This window comes from Brachyhypopomus gauderio, chromosome 8, assembly GCF_052324685.1.
Source record: "Brachyhypopomus gauderio isolate BG-103 chromosome 8, BGAUD_0.2, whole genome shotgun sequence".
NCBI lineage: Eukaryota > Metazoa > Chordata > Actinopteri > Gymnotiformes > Hypopomidae > Brachyhypopomus > Brachyhypopomus gauderio.
In genome coordinates, this window is record NC_135218.1 from 11,935,648 (window position 1) to 11,956,775 (window position 21,128).

At 43.0% G+C, this 21,128-nt stretch overlaps 2 protein-coding genes across 8 annotated transcripts; one reads left to right on the plus strand and one right to left on the minus strand.

The window, feature by feature from the left end:
* Positions 1 to 5,502: 5,502 nt before the first annotated feature.
* Positions 5,503 to 7,035, minus strand: LOC143522236 (uncharacterized). The gene is made up of 7 exons (XM_077016042.1): positions 6,984 to 7,035; positions 6,515 to 6,757; positions 6,198 to 6,356; positions 5,883 to 5,978; positions 5,622 to 5,756; positions 5,562 to 5,578; positions 5,503 to 5,515 (listed from the first exon to the last, which is right to left on the minus strand). The coding sequence occupies exons 1-7, from the start codon at positions 7,032 to 7,034 to the stop codon at positions 5,503 to 5,505; spliced, it is 714 nt and encodes a 237-aa protein (XP_076872157.1). The 5' UTR covers position 7,035.
* A 156-nt stretch (positions 7,036 to 7,191) lies between these two features.
* Positions 7,192 to 17,482, plus strand: LOC143521500 (uncharacterized). Of its 7 annotated transcripts, XM_077014411.1 has the most exons (6): positions 7,192 to 7,476; positions 7,798 to 7,943; positions 10,831 to 11,018; positions 11,540 to 11,578; positions 11,941 to 12,073; positions 17,372 to 17,482. In XM_077014411.1, exons 2-6 carry the CDS (start codon positions 7,904 to 7,906, stop codon positions 17,422 to 17,424), a joined length of 453 nt encoding a protein of 150 aa, XP_076870526.1. In that variant the 5' UTR covers positions 7,192 to 7,476; positions 7,798 to 7,903; the 3' UTR covers positions 17,425 to 17,482. The 7 variants fall into 7 exon arrangements, 2 of the variants coding, with proteins under 2 accessions (XP_076870526.1, XP_076870525.1); XR_013132784.1 differs by lacking the exon at positions 17,372 to 17,482 and having other exon boundaries at positions 10,859 to 11,161; positions 11,941 to 14,024; XM_077014410.1 differs by lacking the exon at positions 17,372 to 17,482 and having other exon boundaries at positions 11,941 to 14,024.
* Positions 17,483 to 21,128: the final 3,646 nt, after the last annotated feature.

Below are 21,128 nucleotides of genomic sequence, written 5' to 3' on the forward strand. Positions count from 1 at the left end.
AAGCAACAATGATTGTGAATCAATTTCACCTGCTGTTGTGTAAATGGAATAGACAACAGGTAGAAATGAGAGGCAATTAGCAAGACCCCCCCTATAAAGGAGTGGTTCTGCAGGTAGGGACCACAGACCACTTCTCAGTACCTATGCTTTCTGGCTGATGTTTTGGTCACTTTTGAATGTTGGTGGTCCTTTCACACTCGTGGTAGCATGAGACGGACTCTACAACCCACACAAGTGGCTCAGGTAGTGCAGCTCATCCAGGATGGCACATCAATGCGAGCTGTGGCAAGAAGGTTTGCTGTGTCTGTCAGCGTAGTGTCCAGAGGCTGGAGGCGCTACCAGGAGACAGGCCAGTACACCAGGAGACGTGGAGGAGGCCGTAGGAGGGCAACAACCCAGCAGCAGGACTGCTACCTCCGCCTTTGTGCAAGAAGGAACAGGAGGAGCAGTGCCAGAGCCCTGCAAAATGACCTCCAGCAGGCCACAAATGTGCATGTGTCTGCACAAACGGTTAGAAACCGACTCCATGAGGATGGTATGAGGGCCCGACGTCCACAGATGGGGGTTGTGCTCACAGCCCAACACCGTGCAGGACGCTTGGCATTTGCCAGAGAACACCAGGATTGGCAAATTCGCCACTAGCGCCTTGTGCTCTTCACAGATGAAAGCAGGTTCACACTGAGCACATGTGACAGACGTGACAGAGTCTGGAGACGCCATGGAGAGCGATCTGCTGCCTGCAACATCCTTCAGCATGACCTGGTTTGGCAGTGGGTCAGTAATGGTGTGGGGTGGCATTTCTTTGGAGGGCCGCACAGCCCTCCATGTGCTCACCAGAGGTAGCCTGACTGCCATTAGGTACAGAGATGAGATCCTCAGACACCTTGTGAGACCATATGTTGGTGCAGTTGGCCCTGGGTTCCTCCTAATGCAGGACAACGCTAGACCTCATGTGGCTGGAGTGTGTCAGCAGTTCCTGCAAGATGAAGGCATTGAAGCTATAGACTGGCCCGCCCGTTCCCCAGACCTGAATCCGATTGAGCACATCTGGGACATCATGTCTCGCTCCATCCACCAACGTCCAGGCCTCCATTGGTTAATAAATTTGATTTCCATTGATGATTTTTGTGTGATTTTGTCAGCACATTTAACTTTGTACAGAACAAAGTATTCAATGAGAATATTTCATTCATTCAGATCTAGGATGTGTTATTTGAGTGTTACCTTTATTTTTTTGAGCAGTGTATAACAGGATCCACTGCTGTCAGGCCTCGTCAGTACATGGTTTTTCTAACAGACAAACAAGCACAGCACTCACATACAACCCAGTATGTGTCGAACACAGGACATACCTATCCATGCCTTCATTGCAGCTGTTGTTGATGCTATCAATCAATCAAAACATTACTTAGTAAACGTTGGCATATTAAAGTCACTACCTTTTGGTAATCACATCGCTGAAACCATCGTTTTTGTACATTATGCAAAACTACATTTTCCTGTGGCGCCCCCTGCATCATCAATCATCAGGTTTTTACACTCACACAGACACCGCAAATTTTTATTTTAGAACGAAAACAGTAAAATAAGTATTAAAGGAACAAATAAAAACCAGATGAATTATAAATATTACAGTATAACTAAATATATTGCTCAAAAAATATTTAAAAACTATTTTAGATAAAGTAGTGCAGAGAACAACTTCTAAATAATAATAAATAAATATTGGTGTAGTGAGGTGGAGGGATATGATGGTGTAAATATTAATAATAAATAAATATTGGTGTAGTGAGGTGGAGGGATATGATGGTGTAATGCTGCCTCACTGGAAGGTGATAAGGTTGAGAATGTGTCTTCTGGTGGACCAGGATGTGTAGAAACAGGATTTAAATATATTTCAAAAGTGCATCTGAAAGGAACAGAGGAGTAAATATGTGTTTTAATATATATTTATTAAAAAAAACTTGCTGAGCTAAGCTAATAGTAGCACCTACTAGGATTGGGCAGTATGATGACAGTATTGTAAAATTGTGGCAGTATATTAACCACGTGACGTGACGCAACGTGCCAAATCTGTACTTTGAAAAATTTGGCGCATTCATTAAAAATATCTGTGGGCGGGGTCAGCAGTTGGAGTTCACTGATTGGTTGTGGAGTGGCGGTTTTCACTAGGATCATACAGAGGGGAAAAAGCCATAATGACGACGAGTGCTAGTTATGAGTGAAGCGAACTGGTTTCAAAGAAAAACACCACTGCTACAGCAACATTTTGGATTTGTTTCAAATTAAAAGGGAGAGTCAGTAAACCTATATGAGTCAGTGTGTAAGATCTGCTTATAAAAATTCTCCGCCAAAGATGGAAACACATCAACATGCATTCTCATATTAAAACGAAGCTCCCTTCAACAACATACAGTATAGTGTAATTCACCATATTATATTACCTTTGGTTTCTTCCTCCTCTTTTCTCATTTTTCTCCTCTGGGCACCAGAGAACTTCGGTCTTTTTGGCATCTTTCCGGAGAGATGTCACTCACTCTGATGTTGTTTTTTCCCCACAGAGAAACAGTAACGTGGTGCGCAGAGCAAACAGGTTGAGGGTCCTGCGCTGGTGATGGATATCGTGTGCTATTATAATTATTAATTTGACTAATTATTAAACAATGAAGTTGTGATTATGTGGACTTTGCTTGTTTTCATATTTATGAATTGTTCATTTGTGAATAAATAAATAAACAAATAAATATACAACCTTGCTACCCATATCCCAACATCACACACACCAAACAACTTCTCTTCAAGTACTATCCTTACCCCACCTAACATCAGCCCTTCTTAGCCACACCCACTGACTAGATCTCTCAGCTACTGCTGAACAACTCCTCATCAATGCTCTCATCACACAGCCTCTAAATCCAAACTCAGCCAGCAGTCTTGTGGCAGACTTCGCCACAAAACCCCTAGCCCCTACCTCTACAGGTCTAATATATGCTTGCCAGCCCCGCTCTCTTACCTCAGCCACCAAATCTGCATACTTCAACCTTTTCCTTTCATATGCTGCATCAACTTCATCTTCAAATGGAACAGTTAACACTATGAAATACACTATCCGCTTACAACACAACATCTGGCCTCAAGGTTGTGACTACAATACACTCTGGGACCTGTAGCTACTTTACAGCCTACATCAACCAACAGTTTCCAATCTCTTGCATCGGCCCACTTACCGCCAACTTTTGAAGACTGCTGGCTCCTTACTATGCTGCCCCTCACACACAAACCTAATTACTCTATTGGAACTAGCAACTGGCATGCCATTAACTTCCAACCGCTTCTTATCCAGTGCACCTGCCAATGATTTGAGTACCTGATTATGCCTCCATGTGTAACGTCCCTGTGACAAACTCACCTTACATGCCGACAGGATGTGCTTCAATGTACCACTTCCTGCACATAGCTTACAAGTTGGATCCTCACCTAACCACTGCCCAAGGTTTTGTGGAGTTGGAAGCACATCATAGGTAGCTCCCACAAGAAATTTTATACGGCTTGCATCCAATGCCCATAACTCTCCCCAGGTGATTCTCTTCTCCACACTGTCCCATTTCATCCACTGTCCTGCAGCTTTTGCCCGTCTTACTTCCTCCTCCTGCTCTCGAATAAACCAGTCACCATTCGCCTTCTCTTAGGTGATGTGGCCTTGCTGAATGCCCTCCATGTATCACCTGACCCTAGTCCTTCCCTCTCATTTTGCACCTGCTCTACAACATCTCTATGCTCCAATGCCCTCTTTGCTGCCTGAGTTGCCTCTTGGGAATTCCACTTTCTTCCTGTATGAGTCACTGGTGCCGCTGCTTTGATCAGTGCATCTTTCGACTCTATTAACAACATTCGTAGACAACAACATTGGTATATCTTTATCTATAAAGCAATACTTGGCAAACTTCCAATATACCTTTGTAATCTTCTGTCTGTTAGCTCTGGTCCATATCAGCTTCACTCTAACAAGTGGTTGCTTTTTAATGTACCACGAGTGTCAACTGAATTAGGAAAATTGGGGATGGAATAATCTACAAAAAGTGCTTAAAATAGAAACACTCATGTCCTTAAATAGATTTAAAGCTGCCTTAAAGAATGTAATGATGGAGACTTGTGCTTGTTCTTCTTGAGACCTTTTGTATTTTTATATTGTATTTTGTATTTTTATATTGTATCTGTGGTTTGGCTGCTACCTTGGCCAGGTCTCTCTTGTAAAAGATTTTGAATCTCAATGGGAATTCCTGGTTAAATAAAGGTTAAATAAAATTAAAAAAAATTTCTTGGCCTACCTTGGCACATTTAAACTCCTCAACTAAGCTTGTTAGTGGCAGTTCTAGCACTCCTCTCCCAAACCATGCCACACTACTAAGACAATGTGGAACCCCAAGCCATTTACTTACAGCCTTATTAACAATCCTTTCTAGCCTCTCAACTTTAGTCATCAGAATATCATACACTGTTAGTGGCCACTTTAGACGAGGCAACAATCCAAACTGCAAACACCATAACTTTAATTTACCTGGCAAAAATGACTTTTCGATACTATTAATAGCCTCATCCATTTTCTTCCTTAAGACACTCGAGCCCCACGTCCGCTGCCTGTGCGTCACTATCAGATACAGTGGACTGGACGACACGAGTGAAAAGTGAAGCCTCCGTGAGTCAGCTGCCCTCTAGTGGCTGGCTGCAGTACAACTTTTAACCCCGCCCATTCCCATGTAAGTGAACGGGCCGGACAAGAAACTTTGAATTTTTATTACACGTAAAATAAGTTTTTTGAGCAATTATATTTTATATGTGTCCGGCGGCCATCTTGGTGGCTTCAAAAGTTCACAATGGGAGTCAACGGCGACGTACTGTCCATTATATATACAGTCACTGGTCACTGTGCAGAGCAGATATTGTGGATGAAGATGCATGTGCAGAACACAGCTGCACACTCAAACATTCTTCAGACCAGCACCCGTGTAAGGCACGACGTGGCACAAACCCAGTCCTTTCACGACCGTGTCTTCGCTTTCTGAACAGAAATGACCACACAATAGTTTAAAATCACTCAGCAGACAATCTGACACATCACTTCAGAAATTACAGATAATTATGTTAGAGAGGCCTATATTGTGCTTTTAATATGAATTTCAAAGTAAATTCACGCGTTGTCACGTACTTTGTCATGGAAGCCAGGGTCGCCGTCATGGGCGGCACGGGGCGGTGGCCACGGGCGGCCACTACGGGGGCGGCGGCCTCGGGAACACTGGGGGCAGTGTTCGGGTGTCACCGGCGTCTGAGGGACGGGCGGCGGCGTCTCGGGCGGCGTCTCGGGCGGCGTCTCGGGCGGCGTCTCGGGCGGCGTCTCGGGCGGCGTCTCGGGCGGCGTCTCGGGCCGCGTCTCGGGCCGCGTCTCGGGCCGCGTCTCGGGCCGCGTCTCGGGCCGCGGCACGAGACGCGGCATGTGCGGCGGCTTCACGGGCGGCGGCTTCACGGGCGGCGGCTTCACGGGCGGCGGCTTCACGGGCGGCGGCTTCACGGGCGGCGGCGGCTTCATAGCCGGCAGCGGCGGCACGTGCAACGCCGGCACGTGCAGCGGCGGCACGTGCAGCAGCGGCGGCACGTGCAGCAGCGGCGGCACGTGCAGCGTCATCAGGGGTGGCGAGGTCACGGCGAGCCGGGTTTGCCCGCGTGGCATCACGGGGAGCCGGGTTCACCTGCGTGGCGGCCTGGGGAGGTCGAACACAAAAGCTAAAGACATATTCCCCATAAAATTACCTGTCTCCGCCCCTACTACAAATAGTTAAAATGTAACCGAAGAGCTAGGATACCATCTCAAAGGAACTTGAACTTACGGTCATCAGATGCAATTGTAACGAGGGCGTCCTCCGGACCACGGCGGCGGTACGTGCAGCGATGTCATGGCGAGCCGGGTTCACCCGCGCGGCGGCCTGGGGAGGTCAAAGACAAAAGGTAAAGACATATTCCCCATAAAATTACCTGTCTCCGCCCCTGACGTAAAACAGTGCCGCTTACTTCATGATAGTCATTTTGGATAAATCATTTACACATTCTATTTTGCAACAACCTGAATTGTAATTAGACCTACTATAAATAGTTAAAATGTAACCGAGGAGCTAGGATACCATCTCAAAGGAACTTGAACTTACGCGCTCCAGACGCATTTGTAATATCATGACCGGCACCCTCTGGACACGGGGCGACCACCCGTACTGGAGGAAATCGAAGCATTCGTGAAGGGCGACAAAGGCACGGGCCGCGTTACGGGCGGCTGCGTCACGGGCCGGGTCATAGACCTGTCTCTGCCCCTGACGTAAAACAGTGCAGCTTACTTCATGATAGTCATTTTGGAAAAATCATTTACACAGTCTATTTAGCAACAACCTGAATTGTAATTAGACCTACTATAAATAGTTAAAATATAACCGAGGAGCTAGGATACCATCTCAAAGGAACTTGAACTTACGGTCATCAGATGCAATTGTAACGAGGGCGTCCTCCGGACCATGGGTGGCGGCCCCGGGGACACGGGGTGCAGCCGCGGGCGGTGGGCATGGGCGGCTGCGTCACGTGCGGATGCGTCACGGGCCACGTCACCGGCCTCGTCACCGGCCTCGTCACGGGCGGCGGCGGTACGTGCGGCCATGTCATGGCGAGCCGGGTTTGCCCGCGTGGCGTCACGGGGAGCCGGGTTCACCTGCGCGGTGGCCTGGGGAGGTCAAAGACAAAAGCTAAAGACATATTCCCCATAAAATTACCTGTCTCCGCCCCTGACGTAAAACAGTGCCGCTTACTTCATGATAGTCATTTTGGATAAATCATTTACACATTCTATTTTGCAACAACCTGAATTGTAATTAGACCTACTATAAATAGTTAAAATGTAACCGAGGAGCTAGGAATTAAGGTACCATCTCAAACGAATTTGAACTTACGCTCATCAGTTTCCTCACGGCCCAATTGATTACGTATATCCCATGAAACATTGCTCCGCAATCATCAAAAACGTCGTCTGTCGTTTTAAACAGCGGCCGCTCCTTTTATAGTCACTTTGACTGTGACGTCACCAGTGTTGTCAGTAACGCGTTACTTAGTAACCAGAGACCGTACGTGACTCCCCGATCCGTACACTCTGCCCGATCCGTACCGAGCATGCGCGAGAACATGTGCGATTGGCCCAGGGACGTATCGGGCAGATATTTTGCGCATGCGTTAACGACACGGGCAGATATTTTGCGCATGCGTTAACACTTTACGACACTACTGGATGCGAAGTAGTAAACGGAGTGTGTCATTGTGAAAAAATGAAGGATTTTAGATTTTATGGCGAGTTAAAGGAGTATATCTCCCACGGTTTATTCAAACCGAGTTGTGATAAAAATATGCGACGCGAAATTCGTCGTGTCTCTGAAAATTTTATAGTTAAAGGTAAGTTAAATTCAAACCATGTTCTCAAGTTAACAGTCGGTCCTGTCGTGGAATCCCTGATAGCACATATACGTCTCCAATACGTCTGGAAAAGGTCGTAACATCTTAAATGCGTCTGTTCCATTTGGATTGATCTTACATTGGTCTTATTATCATCGTGTTGCAGACGTCTACGCATATACGTCTTCCTTACATCTTCACCTGATCTGCAATTTGACAGCTAGCACACTTACATCTCCAATACATCTGGAAAAGGTCGTAACATCGTGTTCCATTTTGAATTTAACCAATTTAACCACGCCGCCTACTTTCGTATTGTAGCAGCGAAACACCTCAACAAGATTGTTGGAATCTCCGTGGCGAGTTTAAAGAGCTAGCGCGAGCTAACCAATTAACGGACACTCAACTGTTTTGTGAGCTATAGCCGATGACACCGACTACTCCTGACCTGTTCACCGTTTACAAAAGTAAGTAACTTTGCTAACTGGCTAACATTTACTGTCTGTGGCCAAATTTCCTGAAGAACACTACCGTTCGTTTTTAGGAGCAGTTTTTTTATATTCATAGCTAGAAACTTGTCAATTCATACTAACAAATACAATTATATTATTAATTTAGCATTAACTGGCTGCTGTTTACCGCTAACAACGTTAGCGTCACTGTTAGCATATTGCCTTAAGAATGGTTATCGCCGGCTAGCCATTAACCTAGCCTCATTTTAGCTTTGGCTAACGCTAGGAAACACACTTGGCTTGTCTTGGCCTGTTGTGAATAAGTTTGAACAGCCGTGAATACAAATATGCAGAATCAATTGAGGCACTAAAGGGCCAAAATGATCAAAATTAATTGTATTGGCAAAATGATTTAGATCATAGAACTAAATCACATGCTGAGATTAGCTTTGTGTGTGTGGTCTTTCATGACGAGGCTGAAGTTTGTTCCTTATTCGCCAGTGTCTTATTCGCACTTTCCCACCTTAAAAAATAATGCGGTAGTTTCATTATGTCGCCGCGATAGAATGTATTGTACATTTCTATGGCTGTATCTCCTGATTCTTACATCGTCTCCGGGATCTGACAAGCTGGTTTGGTTGACCACATAAGTGACTGTATAAATCCAGAAGAAGAAGGTTTTTTACTGTAGAATATTTTTACAATCATCCCGTGAAATTGGCATGTCAGGCGATAGAATGTAATGTGCATACAGTGCATTGGTCTTAGTTTCTATGGCTGTATCTCCTGATTCTTACATCATCTCAGAGATCTGACAAGCAGGTTTAGTTGACCACATAAGTGACTGTATAAATCCAGAAGAAGAAGGTTTTTTACTGTAGAATATATTTTTTTATTGACCTGTGAAGTTGGCATGTCAGGCGATAGAATGTACTGTGCATATAGTGCATTGGTCTTAGTTTGTATGGCTGTATCTCCTGATTCTTACATCGTCTCAGAGATCTGACAAGCAGGTTTAGTTGACCACATAAGTGACTAGGGCTGGACCCGAATATTCGGATATTCGGTCATTGAGTAGGTATTCGGTTTTTAATTTTGGTATTCGAATATTCGTGTTTTTTTTTTGTTTTTTTTTCTTAGCTCCGCCTCACTCTAACTTTACAGTTCCGTTCAGGTTAATGGCGGTACAGTGGGGAAATTAAGTATTTAGTCAGTCACCAATTGTGCAAGTTCTCCCACTTTAAAAGATGAGAGGCCGATAATTGACATCATAGGCAGACTATGAGAGACAAAATGTGGAAAAAAAATTGAGAAAATCATTTTGTCTGACTTTTAAAGAATTTATTTGCAAATAATGGTGGAAAATAAGTATTTGGTCAATAACAAAAGTTCATCTCAATACTTTGTTGTATATCCTCTGTTGGTAATGACAGAGGTCAAACGTTTTCTGTAGGTCTTCACAAGGTTGAAGCCCCAAAGCATGATGTTGCCACCCCCATGGTTCACAGTTGGTATGGTGTTCTTTGGATGCAACTCAGCATTCTGTATACTGTTAACAACTTCAAAAAGGTGCCATTAATACAGGTAATGAGTGGGGGAAAGAGGAGCCTCTTAAAAAAGAAGTTACAGATCTGTGACAGCCAGAAATCTTGCTTGTTTGTAGGTGACCAAATACTTATTTTCCACCATTATTTGGAATGGAAAGTGTGAATAAGACACCGGCGAATAAGGAACCAACTTCAGCCTCGTTCTTTCATGTAAGGTTTTCAGTCAGTTTGCCAGTAGATGGAGGCCAAGTACTACCATACAGATATTATAGTGACAAAAGACATTTTAGTGAATGAAAAGGTTCATTTCTAGTCAGGCAGTGCACTTTTTGTTATGAGATGTAATTGGAAAGTTATTGACCTCATTGATCTCAATCATACAAGACCCATTACTTGTCTGTATTCTGCACAACAGGATTGCAGCATGAGTTTTTATAATTTAGGTTTTTGGGTACTATAGCGACCCCGACAGGGTCATTTATGTCATGTCTTTAATGAACTATTATATATTTAATCTTTACACAACTTTTTGGGTTTTAGGTAATCTGCATTGCAGCTCATGTATTCACAATAATGAACAGCAATGCAGATGACCTAAAACAATCCAGCAAGTATAAATCAGAATCAGAAATACTCTATTGATCCCAGGGGGAAATTGCACTTGTTACAGCAGCAACCTATATAGGTATAAGCACTCCCAAGAAATAATTTACAGCAATAAAGAAAATTGCAATATGCATATCTAAAGATACAAGGACTTATAATACAAAGCAAAATATAATATATAAAATTATATTATACAATAAAATATGACTGTACATGTGGGCGGTGTCATGTGATAATAGAGGAATTGTAAAGTCTGATAGCCACTGGTAGGAAAGACCTCCTGTGGCGTTCTGTAGTGCATCTAGGCTGAATGAGTCTTGCACTGAATGTGCTCCTATGGCTCATCACTGTGTGATGAAGAGGGTGGAAGCCATTGTTCATGATGGTCCGCAGCTTGGACAGTGTCCTCCTCTCAGACACTGCCGTCAGAGAGTCTAGCTCCACACCCACAACATCACTGGCTCTTCGGATCAGTTTCTTGAGTCTATTGGCATCTGCCACCCTCAGCCTGCTGCCCCAGCATGCCACCATGTATAGGATGGTACTGGCCACTACAGGCTCATAAAAGATCCTCAGCATGGTCCTGCAGATATTGAAGGACCTCAGCCGCCTCAGAAAATAGAGACAACTTTGGCCCTTCTTGTAGAGGGCGTCGGTGTTCTTAGTCCAGTCCAGTCTGTTGTCGATGTGTACGCCCAGATATTTATAGTCCTCCACAATGTCCACACTGACCCCTCTGATGGAAACAGGGGTCACCTGCATTTTGTCCCTCCTCAGGTCTACCACCAGCTCCTTTGTCTTCGTCACGTTGAGCTGTAGATGGTTCAGCTCACACCATGTAACAAAGTCGTTCACCGTCGCCCTGTACTCATCTTCATCACCCCTGCTGATACATCCAACTAGTGGAGAATCATCAGAAAACTTCTGGAGGTGGCAGGTCTCTGTGCAGTAGTTGAAGTCAGTGGTGTAGAGAGTGAAGAGGAAGGGAAACAGAACAGTTCTTTGTGGGGCTCCCGTGTTGCTGACCACTCTGTCTGACACACAGTGTTGCAGACGTACATACTTTGGTTTGCCAGTCAGGTAGTCAACAATCAAAGATGATTAAATATATAAAAGTTCATTATCTAGAATGCCATATATTAAATCTTGAGGCAGACAAACTGATATGACAGAAGTATATGATCAAATATATATAGTTTATGTCTCTCCCATAAATATTCTGGATCCCTCTCAAAATACAGCTATAAACAAGATTATCACAAGTAGCATATGACAATTGACTCCAAACATTTCATGGTATAGTGACTAACAATGTTCAGAATGAAGATCAAGATGCATAAAACCTATTATTTCTTTGTCAAAGTTAAAGTAATCACCAAGTCTAACATGGCAAGATTATTAACTACAAGTCCCAAAGTACTTTTTTCTAACACTCAATAATTGTCTCTTTTTGTGCAGGTTGACTTGCAAGACAGGTGCCGCCTTCATCCAAAAAAGGTATGAATTGAAAATGCAAAAGTTCCTTTAAATGGTTATGACAAAACAGACTGAATATGACAATGTTTTGTATGTTGCTTTATTGTGTAGTATGTCTTGCAGAAAACCATCTTATTGGACAATTAAACGAAGAGCGAAAGAATGGGTTGATAGAGACATACAGTCAATTCAGGCAACAGAGTGGGGGCAGAGCAAAATTTAGAAAAAGAAAACAATACAATAGGTCTAGATGGCGATGATAACATGGAATTCATGGACTGCCAAAGTACTGTGTGTGAGACAGTGACTATGGTTCCTGTACTAATGATTTATCTGAGTTTAATTCTGGATCTGACTCTGAAACGGAGTGTGACTTTTTACAGGATGAACTTGCGAAATGGGCAGCTGAGCACCACATTACGCACAATGCCGTAAATGCCCTGCTATCTGTCCTTGGCAAGCATCACCCAACTTTACCTAGAGATGCTAGGACACTATTAGGTACAGTGAGGTCAGGTGAGTTTGCAATTCAGGAGAAAGCTGGTGGTCAGTACTGCTACTTTGGTGTGCTTCACTCAATCTTGCACATTCTACAAAAAAAACAAGAGGTTACCAAACATTTGAAACTTCAAATCAACATTGATGGGCTGCCACTTTTCAAAAGTTCACCAACACAACTATGGCCGATTCTTGTAACTGTTGTAAACTTACCACACCATGAGCCTGTCACAATTGGACTGTTCTGTGGTGCAAGAAAGCCTGATTCTGCAAGTGAGTTTCTGGATGACCTCGTATCAGAGATAGTTAAACTGGAAGATGGGTTTGACTTTGAGGGAATCAGGCTATGCTTAAAGGTCTCCTCTGTGGTTTGCGATGCACCGGCACGTGCTTTTGTTAAGTGTGTAAAAGGTCACACAGGGTACCATGGGTGTGAGAAATGCACACAGGACGAAGTTTACATGGACAACAGAATGACATATCCAAGAACGGACATGCCACTCAGAACCGATGAAAGTTTCAAAAATAAGACAGATTCAGATCACCACCTTGGCATTTCACCTTTAGAAAGAACATCTTCAGGAATGGTATCTGGGTTCCCTCTTGATTATAAGCACCTTGTGTATTAGGTCCACCTTGTGTATTAAGTTAGGTCCTCTCACTTGCAGGCTGTCTGGGTTTCAGCAAAATCTATTAACAGAACGACTGCTGGGTGCTCAGAGCTGCGTGCCTCTAGAGTTTGCACGTAGACCAAGGTCTCTCAGAGAAATTGACAGATGGAAAGCCACAGAATTTAGGCAATTTTTATTGTACACGGGTCCTGTTCTGCTCAAAGATGTACTGCACACCGCAGTGTATGAACATTTTCTGCTTCTGTTTGTGGGAAATTTCATACTTAGCAATAATAGCCTGATCGAGGACTACTTGGGCTACGCCAATTACATATAGGGTCTTTTTGTGTCTCATTTTGGAGAGCTGTATGGCCCTAAATTTGTCTTCTACAATGTTCACAATTTAGTGCATCTTGCACAAGATGTAAAAAACATGGTGCTCTCGACAGCTTCAGTGCTTTCCAATATGAAAACAACCTGAATAAAATTAAAAAGCTCATTAGGAAACCTAGCTGTCCTCTGAGTCAGATTGTAAAGAGACTATCCCAGAAACCATGGAGTGACAGCATGGAGAAAAAGACAAGGGTGACAAAAGAACATACCTCTGGTCCTCTTTCACCACCTTCCTGTGGTGCAACACAGTACAAAGAACTGGCAACCTCACTCTTCACTATCAAACTTGACCAAGCCAACAGCCATATATATTTTTTTAAGGTTATTTGTAGATAGTACTGCAAGCTACACATCAAAAGGTTCGGATATGTTCTAAAATAGTAATATACTTTTAATATTTTGTGATCAACAATGAGATCAAAAATAATTTATTAGATCATAAATCTAATTTTCGTATTACCTAATTTTATGCCGCAATATCTGATAATGAAAAATTGATGTTATAGATAATCATTATTCTTGATGCGCTACATGTCATGGTACAGAGGGCCCATACCGTGAGATGTAGAGCATCAAGAATAATGATTATCTATAACATCCATTTTTTTAATGAAAACATTGATTTCAAGCTTTTGAATGGCTGTCTAGATGGAAGATTATTTATTTAGGTATTATCCGACAGAACACATTTAATTTTCGGGTCTGGGGTCTGGCTTCACAGTACAGCTTACAATGTACCTCATAAGGCTGGGCGATATGGAGCAAAAATAATATCTCGATATTTTTTAGCTGAATGGCGATATACGATATATATCTCGATATTTTTTCTTCCCAAAAGGTAATAACAAAGAGGCAGTAATAAGTCAAATCTACGTCCCAAATGAGTTGCGCGAAGAAGAGAGGCAGGACAGGGCGGAAGTTGTTAAAAGAGAAACTCAAGTAAATTCACTATTCACAGTGTTGTGCGTGACCGAGTTCAAAAGAACGCATTCATTGAACACGCTCATTTTTTCGTGAACGTTGAACTGAACGAAACACATTTTTAAATAACTTGAATGTGAATTAGTTCACATTATGTGTCATGAACGGTAGACATCACTGTAAATGAACGTTGGAATTTGTTTCCATTGAAAACTGAGTGACATCTGTTTTTTCTTTTGAAACGCAACGAGAGAAAGTTCCTCCCTTCTGTATTCTCGCTGGTGCCGCTTAAATCATGCATCACCAGACAGAAATGGTTTTGACGTTGTGTGCGCAATGCATTGTGGGCAACGTAGTGTCCGCATGAGAATAGTTAACATACTGGCTAGTTAATAACATACTGGCTTCCGCACGACCTTACCCGTGATGAATTGCAGCAGAGCGGGGTAGGCATAGCACTTATAAGAACGTATAGTGATTTCTAGCTTGTAGTTGTCACGTCTGGCTCCGCCCCCTTCTAGTCTTGTCGTTTTTATGTTTTCCTTGTTCTTGTTACGCCCCTCTGTTTCAGCTGTTCCGTGTTAGCTTGTCTTAGTTTTACAAGTGTGTGTGTGTGTATTGCCTATGTCCAGACTATACCTTGAGGGATCATTGTCGTTTCTTTAGCTCCTAGTTGGTGTGTATATGTCCAGACTATACCTTCAGGGATCATTGTCGTTTCTTTAGCTCCTAGTTGGTGTGTATATGTCCAGACTATACCTTCAGGGATCATTGTCGTTTCTTTAGCTCCTAGTTGGTGTGTATATATAGCCTATGTCCAGACTATACCTTCGGGGATCATTGTCGTTTCTTTATTTCCTAGTTGGATGTGCACGGTATTCACGCCTTATCTGTGATTCGTGGTTTTGATTAGCTTCGTGTTTGTGTATGGTTAAAGTCTCTGTTCCATTTTCAGGTTCGTAGTGTTTTAGGTTTTCAGTTCATGTTTGGTCTCCGTGTTCTCTAACGTGATATCGTGCCTGGCAATACATGTATGTTCTGTTAGACTTCGTGTTCATGTATGGCCGTTACTTGCTTCCCGTGTGTTTGTTCATGTCAGTGTATGTAACAATTAGTTGTACTCTTGTGTTTGGTCTAGTTTTGTGCCCTTGTCATTTCCGCTGCCTTTCAGTGTATTAAGCGTTATTTCTCTATTCATCATGCCACGTCATTCGTGGTCCACTCGCGTGTCGTCTGCAACTGTAAGATGTGAAATAAAATCTAATGAGATTGTACTATCTGCTTCGCATTTGTGTCCGCCCCTTGATTGCGCAACAGCCAAATCGTGAAAAAAGTATTTGAATATCTCACGAAAAAAAGTAAAATTAACTGAACTTTGAACTATTTCATAATTAAAATTGTGAACTTTGAACGTGAACTGTTCATGAAATACTTCCACACTACTGATGTAGCTCCTCGTTTAGGAACTAAATCATTCACAGTGTGAGCACTGCTGCTCTCTCCGCTGTTGGCCATGTTTATTTTGCGCGCTGCACGCACAACCTGCGTCCTTGCGTCATAATGTCGCGATATTGCGAAATCCTATCGAATAAAGAAATGTACCGGTATTTTTGTGAACGATATTATATCGCCCACCCCTAGTACCTCATAGTGGAGTTTATTAAGGAGGGGCAAACTGGACCAGTGGCAAAGTCCTGGTACATGGATGGGTTCTCCTGGTGGCCTCCCTATAAAGATCAAAGCCGACTTTTAAAAAAAGTGTTAAAAAAGCTGAGGTTCCCCAGCCAGATAAAGGGTGGAAAAAACACAGTGTGCGAATCCTTTATGAATCAGGTAATAAAGACATGCATATGTTAACATGTACAATACAAAATATTATTAGGACCTTATCATAGCATGACAGATGGTTCTTTTTCATGGCTGTCATTATTTCCCCCCAGAATCATTTGATAAGGTTTTTTTCTAAATGGAAAAAGTCGTGCTATACATCAGATGTTAACTCTGACACAGAGGTTCTAGGAAAGAGAGTCAGCAAGTAAGCTGTGCATTCTATACAATTAATGTTTTAAAACAATTCTGTGATAGAACCAGTTATTAACATACTTTTACTTGTAGAAGAAAAGTATACTCTTCATCGGACAAAGATGAAATGCCACCTATGAAAAAACAAATTCCTTCTGCCCCAAGACCCCCAGCCCCACCACAGACATGTAGATGTCACAGTGAGGTGTGCCCCCTACTGGCCGCCTCCGTCCACAGCGGCTGTTGTTGTTGTTTGGTGACGTCATGTGCGTCCCTCAGGTGGGCGGAGCCCGTGATCCGTCTTACCTGAGGGTCGTTTGTTTGCCTATATATGTCTTGTCTTTGTACCAGTTGACTGCTGGTCATTATATCCTTAATTTGGATCTTTTGCACGGGTTTTGGTTTGCACACTTTCTATTAAACCATCCTTTTTCCCCTGAGACTTGGTGTGATCGCTTCCTTTTAGTTGCTCACCCCTGCCCGTCACAGAATGACCAGCCACCCTTCGGAAGCCGCCAGTCTCTTTTTCTTTCTCCTTCGTTCGTGGTCATGTCTCGTGGTAAGTGTTTGTCTGCGTGGTGTTTTGTGAAGTGTTCCGTCGTGCTTATGTGTTGTGTTTGTGGCACGGCGAGGACCAGGGCTGTCTGCCCTGGGAAAACTCTTCGTGTTTGTCGTTTGTTTGTTGGAAGAGCTCCGCCGTGCTCGTGTTGTGTTTGTGGCACGGCGAGGACCAGGGCAGTCTCCCTGGTAAGCTCTTCGTCTTGTGTGGTGTTAGTGTGTCCAGGTGAACGGACGTGAGGATCTGTGTGCGTGCGCGTTTGTTATATGTTAAGTGTTTTGTGTGTGTGACGCGGTCGCCGCTCGTCACTGTCGCCTCGCTCCCCGTGTGTCGTGTGTTTTATGTGGGGAGCGACTGCGACTCTGAGCGGCGCGTCACTGTCGTTTATGTGTAGTGCACACAAGTATCGGTCCCGTTCGTTCAGTGTCTGCACACTAAGTTCTGTTTGTCTAGTCTTTGTGTGCATGTTTTGTCCTAGCGTGTTGTCAACTGTTAAATGTGTAATTCCACGCATGCTCCTCCCCTTAAATGTGTGTTTGGGGGGGGACCGGCTGTGGTCCCGAGGGCGTCGCTCCCGAGGGAGGCCCTGAATACGGTAGGGCGCGTTTAGAGCTGTTTGTAGTTAATGTTACCACCACAGTCACTACTGTACAATAGCTAGCTCTTAGCCTTGCTAGTTGCTATTTAGCTGTAGCCATAAACACAGCATGAGCAGCGATGACGTGCTACACATTTTGTGCAGTTACGCTATATTGTTGTTGCTTTCACGGGAATGCTTGTGTTTAATATTTGTTATTTTTTACGTTCAAGATTCCCCTTCCACTGACGAGGCGAGCGGAGTTGGCGGAAAATGTTTCCTTTAACCGGGCTTTCCTCGGGGTGCTTGGCGAACTTGTGAACACCATGCAAGGCAGACGCCAGTAAAAGCACACAAAATGTTGCTTGTAGTACTATAAATATTTATTTCATATAAAGCTATACGTATATATTTGCTTTTTGCACTTTTTTTAGCTATAACTATATTATTTACATATGTTGTACTTTAAATATCTATATTTCATAATAAAGTTTGATTTCATTTGATTGTATGACTGATGCTTTTTATGCAGGGTGTGTTCAGCCTGTTTGAGTAATACCAAATTATTATCAATAATTAGAGCAACCACATACAATAATGAAGATAAAGATAAATAAGATACAATAATGCTATGTGTTAAGGGGCATCGACCGGTGTTGTGGTCGCATACAAATGATGTCACGACACTACAACCCGCGCGCCAACAGCGACTCCACCCACATTGTGGTGGTCCACCATTGTAATGGAAACACAACGCGACCGTACCGTTCCGTTGCGAATCGACCTGTATCGAACCGTACCGCGCCAAGCAGGCCCTAATGGAAATGCGCCATAAGAGTTAATGTGCCTTACACCCACTTTTGGGCAAATGTTCACACAAGTTGCCCACACGCAGCATTGGCCAAGGAGCCAGTTTTCCATCTCTGCAGCTGTTCCCTTCTGTACTCTCCCCTCCCACCTTCCTCTCATTATATTTGAGATGTAATGAAAAATCCTTAATCTCTTACTAACTTAACAACTTCTAACCTGGAGGGCCCTGGCTGGGGCTGAGTTTCAGGAGTGCTGGGTGGTGTCTCTGACAAAAGCAAAACTATGGCCCTGGACTTTGCTCTGGCTGCTTTTTTTTGCCTCTCTCCACTTCTTTCTTTTTGCCCTTTTTCTTTCTAGTGTCTCTGTCCTTCTTCCACCTGGCCCTCTCTTTTTCAAGATACTGTCTTCTTCTGTCAGGGTCAGCATCACGTCTGACGTTTTGCTATTTCAGCTCCTCTTTGACTTATAACTAAAACAGATGCAGGACACCCTTAAACCAGCAGTCTGACTTTAATTGTTATTGTTAACAAGAGGTGTGTATAATGTTATTTTATTACGTTATTATTGTCATTATTGTCACAAAACTATCCACCTGTCCCCCCTGTCATGCATCATGTCCACCCTATCAGGGAAGTATTAATGACAGGGTGGACAACGATAGGGTGGACATTTTCAGCTAAAATTTGCAATTGCTAAGCACATGGGGGCCCCTCAGCTAGCAGAGTTAGCAGTAGTGAAGGTGACCTCAAAATAAATATGACAATATTTAAAAATTTTGAAAAATAATATTTTTAAATATTTCTCCATGATAGGGTGGACATGTTAAGCTCGACACCATGCAACAAGAAAGACAATATGAAGAAAATTGTGAAATTAAGGTGTAAATACTTACTGATAAGGGGTCATATGTGTCAGCCATCACTGAAGATCATCAAATTGGTGGTCGTGATGTCACAGATGACATCAGCTACCGCATTAAAGGGCCAGTTACAACATAATGACAGGGTGGACACTGATTTGAGGGACATGCATTAAATACTTAATATTTATATTAAATATCTGTTGGAAACTACTAGAATTACCCATTCATGAAAGTTCTTGTCAATAATAATAAGACCACAAAAAAATTATTTTAATTTTGTTTAATTTAATGACTTATTATACTCATAGCTGCTCCCACTATTGTGAGAGGGACATGGCAAAATTGCCTACACATACTTAAAGAAAATAGTACAAATTAATAAAAAATAACTCCCAAGATGGTAAATATAGTATAGATATATATGTGTTAATGATTATACATTCGTAATAAAAACTCAAAACATCATTATTTTACATTAAATGGAAAATAAATGTGTGATTCTGACTGGGACCTTGAAAGGCACTTTATAATGATAATGACCCCATTATGCTCGCTTTGAGGCAGACAACACCTCCCCTGCTGCCAAACTCGATCAGGAGAACCACCCTTTTACCATCTATGTGTCCGAGGTGGCCAGATCCTTTATGTCCTTAAACCCACGCAAAGCTCCGGGTCCTGATGGCGTCCACAGCCGAGTTCTCAGAGCATGTGCCAGCCAGCTTGCTGGGGTCTTCACCAACATCTTTAACCTCTCCCTAAGTCTGTCAGTGATTCCCACATGCTTCAAGAAAACAACGATTGTCCCAGTTCCAAAGAAACCAGCCGTCACCTGTCTAAACGACTACCGTCCTGTCGCACTTACATCAGCAGCCATGAAGTGCTTCGAACGGCTCATAAAATCACACATCTGCTCTATTCTTCCCTCCACCATAGACCCTCAACAGTTCGCTTACCGACCCAACAGATCCACAGACAACGTCATTTCACTGACTGTCCACAACGCTCTCACACACCTGGACAAAAAGAACACATATGTTAGAATGCTGTTCATAGATTACAGCTCAGCGTTCAACACCATCATTCCAGCCAAACTCATAGAACTGGGTATCAGCACACAGCTATGTAACTGGATACTGGACTTCCTGACGAGCAGACCCCAGGTGGTGAGAGTAGGAAACAGCTTCTCCTCTACTCTGACTCTAAGCACTGGTAGGTGCTGAAGAGGGTGGTGAGGACAGCAGAACACATTATCGGGAATAAACTACCTGCCATACACCAGTCTCGCTGTTCAAGGAAGATCCACAGAATCCAGAAGGACAGCACTCACCCAGCACATGGACTGTTCACCTTACTGCCATCAGACAGGAGGTACCGCAGCATTCAGGCCAAAACGACGCTGTCAATAAACAGTTTCTACCCACAGGCTATCAGGCTTCTAAACAAAGTGGGCAAATAAAGACAATAATTAATATAAATTCTGCACTGCAATCGTCTTACGAACTTTTTTTTTCACTCACTGAGCCACTACCTCTATCAATGCAACAGTCACTTTAAAAGATCACAGTCACTTTAATACATCTTGTGCAATTTTAGTTTTGTTTTGTGTACTGATGTGTATATAATTGCATATAATATGTCTGTATATATATATTGTACAAATTTGATTCTCTATGTTATCTTTCTTCTCTCTTTTCACTATTATATTATTAAGCTTCATTATTGTAGAGTGTATCCCTAACTCTCACCATAAGAATTTCAATGTACACATGTCCCATGGAGTGCAAATGACAAATAAACTTGAAACTTCAACTTAAACGCTTGTCGTTTGAGTCTACCCTGTGCTTTAGCCCATGTTAGAAAATAAAAACACGTGAACCCTGGTATTTTTACACTCATTTTCGCTGCTGATGTATTTATTGGTTCATTAAGGCGTAATGGTTTTGACTGAGCCATCTGGAATGGCGAAAACGGTCTCTCGCATTTAAAGCCTGGTTTATACTTTTGCGAGCGACCGTAGCGCGCGACTCCGCCCACCTCGCGCAACCCTGCACGAGCGGTGTAGACGTTGTTCTCCGAAACGATAGGTGGCAGTGGAGAATAAAAAACCCCTGCAAAACCGGTGAAAGAACATTTTTACCTGACCAGAGACCGTATATATATACACATCAGGCATCAAACGTAAATATGGCTTTGCAGTGTTGTCTGAAACGATACGTTAACAAATACGAGCCTCTTGTAATTCCAGGACGAAACATGAGAGAACGTGAAGACGTTAAGATTGGGCGTTTTGAAAATAAACAACCATTAAATAATGTGAT

Excerpts from the sequence above, each read along its gene's own strand:
- LOC143522236 (XM_077016042.1), bottom strand. The coding sequence starts at position 7,034 with ATGTTTCATGGGATATACGTAATCAATTGGGCCGTGAGGAAACTGATG. Across the intron at positions 6,758-6,983 it reads CCGTGAGGAAACTGATGAGC|GCCACCGCGCAGGTGAACCC; the intron begins GTAAGTTCAAAT and ends TGACCTCCCCAG. Across the intron at positions 5,757-5,882 it reads TACAATTGCATCTGATGACC|GCCGCCACGCAGGTGAACCC; the intron begins GTAAGTTCAAGT and ends CGACCTCCCCAG.
- LOC143521500 (XM_077014410.1), top strand. The coding sequence starts at position 7,904 with ATGACACCGACTACTCCTGACCTGTTCACCGTTTACAAAA. Across the intron at positions 11,019-11,539 it reads AAAACTTCTGGAGGTGGCAG|GTTGACTTGCAAGACAGGTG; the intron begins GTCTCTGTGCAG and ends CTTTTTGTGCAG. Across the intron at positions 11,579-11,940 it reads GCCGCCTTCATCCAAAAAAG|GATGAACTTGCGAAATGGGC; the intron begins GTATGAATTGAA and ends GACTTTTTACAG.